The sequence below is a fragment of the Homarus americanus genome, unplaced genomic scaffold (genome assembly GCF_018991925.1).
Source record: "Homarus americanus isolate GMGI-L3 unplaced genomic scaffold, GMGI_Hamer_2.0 scaffold56798, whole genome shotgun sequence".
NCBI lineage: Eukaryota > Metazoa > Arthropoda > Malacostraca > Decapoda > Nephropidae > Homarus > Homarus americanus.
In genome coordinates this window covers 5,766-11,508 of record NW_024734161.1, presented here as the reverse complement: position 1 = coordinate 11,508, position 5,743 = coordinate 5,766, and the positions used below count along the sequence as shown (strand labels likewise).

Sequence of the window (5,743 nt, the reverse complement as noted above, 5' to 3'; positions counted from 1 at the left end):
AAAATTCAGTCCCATCTTCAGTTTTTATTGTAATTTTATCAGCACGTGGGTTTGGGTAGCCTCGGTCCACTTCCCAACTGCAAGATTTCTTGACGCGCTTCCTGCATCTGTTTCAAACTAGTACAGTATGTAACCAAGTTGATACCCTTTTGTATTACCCAGTATCTGTATCTCTTTCTCTGTTGTTTGAATCATGTATCTGTCACTATCAGTTGATACCTCTTGCAAAATTACAATGCTCTCAATTCTGCAGTTCGTTTTTCCTTGTTCAAAACCTCCTATTTGTTTGCCTCCAGTCTACTTATTATAGTGGTTTCCTTTAATGCTATCAATCAGCCGTTCTCTTTCCTTGTGCACATAAAACACGCTGTCCTCCTTTTTTGGCTCTGTACCACATCGACAGTGTTAGTTGGTTACCGTCTACCTCCCCAAATACAAATGGCACTCCTTTATTACTTTGTTTTTCAACTTCCTTGTAGCTTTATTTATCCAGAATAATTACTGATTCCTCTCTCTAGCTATGTACCCTTCCTGAATGTGTCACCTGGCAACTGTCACTCAGAAAGGCGTCTTTGACTTTCCACTTAATTCTACTGAGAGTGTGTTACCCGGTGAGAGTCAGCATCACTGCTTCCTCAAGTGAATCTCCTCTTACGCTCTAGATATGATCAACCCACCACCTGGTGACTGTTGTACACTCACACCCACTACAGTATAGCAAAATATCTCCAACAATCTTTAAGTTAATTATTTGATAATTTCTTATTCCCTTATAATAGCTTATTAGATCAGTATTAACATAAGAAATACGACAGTGTAATTTGCTCACTCAGGTAATCTACTGATCACACGTGATTTTGTAATGTAGAGTTGTACAAGTATAGATGAGTTTTGGTTGAAACTCATATTTGATTTTTGTATTTGTTTGGCTTTACTCATATGGCGACAGCATTAACAAATGCCTATTACCTGCTACTTATTGTTTCTTTACTATTCATGATTACTTTCAACAATATACTGCCTGCCAACTTCTTCCTACTGTTTACAATCTGTCATCAGTGTCTAATACCTTTAATTCCTGTGTATTACTTTTGTGTACTATCTACTATTACTGTCTGCTGGACTTTGTCTACTATCTACTATTGCTGTCTACTGGACTTTTTTTACTATCTACTGTTACTGTCTACTGGGGTTGGTCTTCTATCTACTATTACTGTTCAGTGGAGTTTGGCTACCATCTACTATTACTGTCTACTGGAGTTTGTCCACTTTATACTATTACATCGTATAATTACATTCTACTTTCTACTGTTATTGTCTTCTTTCTACTATCTCACCTAACTTTCGGTCAACCTTCCCGGACTTTAACAGTACTGGAGTGAGCGGGTCCCTGCCTGGGGGTCCCGTCATTACATGGTAAAAGAACAGTTGAGTATTGCAGGTACTACACGGCACTAGAGAGGACTTGGTTCTTAGACCACTGCAGCGATGCCCATCTCAAGGTGTGGGAAGCCAACGTGGCCGTCCACAAGCGGGGGATTGAACTCATCCGGCCGGGTGCCAAGTGTTCCGAGATTGCCCAAGAACTAAACGAAATGTTTTCCCAGTTCGGCCTTCTGAAGTACCGCATGTTTGGCTACGGTCATTCCTTCGGTATCCTCAGCCACTACTACGGGCGTGAGGCTGGTGAGTCATGTTCTAACAACTCTTTATTTGATGATCGTAGATATAGCTTCTGTGTCAGATTTTTTAAGATACCTTACAATGTGCACAATACAAGTTGACCTTCATTTCTATGTATTCAAGATAATGAACACAAACTAATGTATTAATATTAATGTTTGATAAACCATACGCTACATGTTCACCAACACCTTGATTAGCTCTCGCAACATCTTTCTAGTACATTTTAACAACACGTAAATTCAACTTCTGCCTCACAAGAGCAGCAGTTTCCCACACTCACATTCAGTTTATATGTTAGAAGGCCCTGCATAAGTTACCATGTTTAAACATTATAGTATATTATTTCCAGCTCAATTTATCACCGACAGAAGAACAAGCAAACTTTTGCTGCTGAACATCTCCTTAGTTAAATTGTTAATTAGTTTTTATCGGACAATATTCTTAGAACACATTCTCTATACTGTTGGTTGTCCTGTTGAGTCTGCCGTGTTGAGTACTGTTAAGTGTGTCCTGTTGAGTACTGTTGTGTGTACCCTTTTGAGTACTGTTGGTTGTGTCCTGTTGAGTACTGTTGTGTGTCTTGTTAAATACTGATGAACGAGTCCTGTGGAGTACTGTTGTGTGTACCCTTTTGAGTACTGTTGGTTGTGTCCTGTTGAGTACTGTTGTGTGTCTTGTTAAATACTGATGAACGAGTCCTGTTGAGTACTGTTGTGTGTACCCTTTTGAGTACTGTTGGTTGTGTCCTGTTGAGTACTGTTAAGTGTGTCCTGTTAACTTTGTGAAGTCCTATTGAGTGTGTCCTGTTCAGAACTGTCGAGTAGTACTGAGTGTGTTCTGTGGAATAGATAAGAACATAAGAATGGAGGAAACTGCAGCGGTCCTATTGGCCCATACTGGGTCTCACAAGCGCAAGATATAGTCTTAGGATGACCTCGTTAGTCTTGTAACTAAAGCTTTTTTATTTGAACCCAAGTACTTTATTAGCCTTGTTTCGATAAATTACGCATCTTGGTTTAAGATTCCTACTCATCATTACCCTAGATATATATATCAGAGTCGGATTTCTCTGTCACCGTTCTTCATCTCCTAGGTTAAGTACTTTACACTTTTCCACATTAAATTTCATCTGCCATTTTTCAGATCATGCAAAATATTTTTTCAGATCTTCCTGTAGTTTTACCGAGTCCTCGTCAAATTTAATTACCCGCTCTATTTTTGTGTCATCAGCAAATTTACTTATGGTGCTGTCTTCGTCTATACAGTACGATGTCATTTATGTTACCCAATTGGATTTGGTGCCATTAAAGCTTACTTACTATGTTTCCTGTCCTTTAACCACGCCCTAATCCAATTTAGAATATCTATCAAAGCCATGTGCCTCCACTTCACATATTATCTTTCGTGGGGGACCCTGTCAAAGGCTTTGCTAAAGTCGAGGTAAAGTACAGCATAATCGTGTCCAGCATACACTGATTCGAAAATATTTGAAAAGAATGATAATAGATTGTCAGACATGAACGCCCACTTGTGAAGCCATGATGGGAATCATTGATCAACTTGTGTTTCTTCAAGTGATTTCGAATTGTGTTTGAAATTATTGTTCACAGCAATTTTCCTACAATTGATTTTAAACTGATTTGACAGTCCTTAGAGATTATTGATCTATATCCCAATTTTCAACATTACTGTTAAGTGAGTCCTATTAAATGCTATTGAGTATGTCCTGTTGAGTACTGTTAACTGCATCTTGTTGAGTATTACCAAGTACTGTTGAGTACTATTGAGTATGTCCTGTTGAGTATTACCAAGTACTGTTGAGTACTATTGAGTGTGTCCCATTGACTACTGTTGAGTGTGTCCCATTGACTACTGTTGAGTGTGTCCCATTGACTACTGTTGTGTGTGCCCTGTTGAGTACTGTTGTGTGTGCCCTGTTGAGTACAGTTGTGTGTACCCTGTTGAGTACTGTTGTGTTTGCCCTGTTGAGTACTGTTGTGTGTGCCCTGTTGAGTACAGTTGTGTGTGCCCTGTTGAGTACAGTTGTGTGTGCCCTGTTGAGTACAGTTGTGTGTACCTTGTTAAGCATTGTTGTGTGTGCCCTGTTGAGTACTGTTGTGTGTGCCCTGTTGAGTACTGTTGTGTGTGCCCTGTTGAGTACTGTTGTGTGTGCCCTGTTGAGTACTGTTGTGTGTGCCCTGTTGAGTACTGTTGTGTGTGCACTGTTGAGTACTGTTGTGTGTGTCCTGTTGAGTACTATTGTGTGTACCCTGTTGAGTACTGTTGTGTGTACCCTGTTGAGTACTATTGAGTGTGTCCTGTTCAGTACTGTTGAGCGTCGTGTTCAGTATTGTGGTGTGTCCAGTTGAGCATTATTGAGTGTTCTGTTGAGTACTATTGAGTGAATCTTGTCGAGTACTTTACTTTTGAGTATGTCTGGTTGAGTACCTTTGAATGTGCCCTGCTGAGTAGTGTTCTGTATGTCCTGTTGAACACAGTTGAGGGAGTCCATTGTAAGCTTGTTTAATTCTATTGAGTGTGACCCTGTTGAGTACTATTGATTGTGACCCTGTTGAGTACTATTGAATGTGACCTTGTTGAGTGTGTGGTGGACAAGAGGAGGTTTATTGTATGTGGGCAGCCAAAACGGCCTTGGTTAGTTTCAAGTGTAAGTATCCTGTACGTGACAGACGAGAGGAGGTACACCTTATGTGCCTATAGACTATGTGTGGCGGACAACAGGTGTACTGTATTTCGTGTCAAAATTCACTGAAATGCAGATAATAAATTATGAACATGTTTAGTTTGAGGTGATGATATTGGGTATAAGCCTATCATGATCCTCCTGTTGATGGTCACCAAATAAGAAACGAGTCAGATGTTATTTGACTGAGTAATGGAAGGAACACTTCAATTTAGTACGAGTTTCTTCACTCGGCTAACATTTGGTGGCGGGAAATAACAATAGTTATATGTTGACAGATCTGGAGCTACGTGAGGATATAGACACAGTACTGGAGCCTGGCATGGTTGTGTCTATGGAGCCCATGGTGACCATCCCCGAGGGCGAGCCAGGCGCCGGCGGCTACAGGGAACATGACATACTTGTCATTAACGATGACGGTACCGTAGATGACATCACTGGCTTCCCCTTCGGACCAGAACATAATATATTTAAGAAATAAACCTTTGTTCATTGACAGTAAATTCACGTATTTATTCAATCCATTTTAGGAAACAATAGGCTATATAACTTAACATTACACAAAACTGAACACAATCAAGTAAATGAGATTCATGGAGATTGTGTCTCGAAGGTTGAAAAATGTGTATTAATGTCACACAACACTGTGGTACACTAACACGCATCACTGAAGTACACTAACATACAACACTGTAGTACACTAACACACAACACTGTAGTACACTAACACACAACACTGTGGTACACTAACACACAACACTGTAGTACACTAACACACAGCACTGTAGTACACTAACACACAACACTGTAGTACACTAACATACAACACTGTAGTACACTAACACACAACACTGTAGTACACTAACGCACAACACTGTAGTACACTAACACACAACACTGTGGTACACTAACATACAACACTGTAGTACACTAACACACAGCACTGTAGTACACTAACACACAACACTGTAGTACACACAACACTGTAGTACACTAACACACAACACTGCAGCACACTAACACACAACACCGTAGTAACACACAACACTCAACACACAACACTGTAGTACCAACACACAACACTGTGGTACAGTAACACACAACACTGTGGTAACACACACACAGTAACACACAACACTGTAGTACCAACACACAACACTGTGGTACACTAACACACAACACTGTAGTCACACTAACACACAACACTGTAGTACACTAACACACAACACTGTAGTACACTAACACACAACACTGTAGTACACTAACACACAACACTGTAGTACACTAACACACAACACTGTAGTACACTAACACACAACACTGTAGTACACTAACACACAACACTGTAGTACA

At 40.1% G+C, this 5,743-nt stretch overlaps 1 protein-coding gene across 1 annotated transcript; it reads left to right on the top strand.

Moving 5' to 3' along the window:
• The first annotated feature begins 1,337 nt into the window (after positions 1–1,337).
• On the top strand, positions 1,338–4,886 carry LOC121870157 (creatinase-like). Its single transcript, XM_042371922.1, has 2 exons — positions 1,338–1,686; positions 4,669–4,886. The coding sequence occupies exons 1-2, from the start codon at positions 1,596–1,598 to the stop codon at positions 4,869–4,871; spliced, it is 294 nt and encodes a 97-aa protein (XP_042227856.1). The 5' UTR covers positions 1,338–1,595; the 3' UTR covers positions 4,872–4,886.
• The last annotated feature ends 857 nt before the right edge of the window (positions 4,887–5,743 follow it).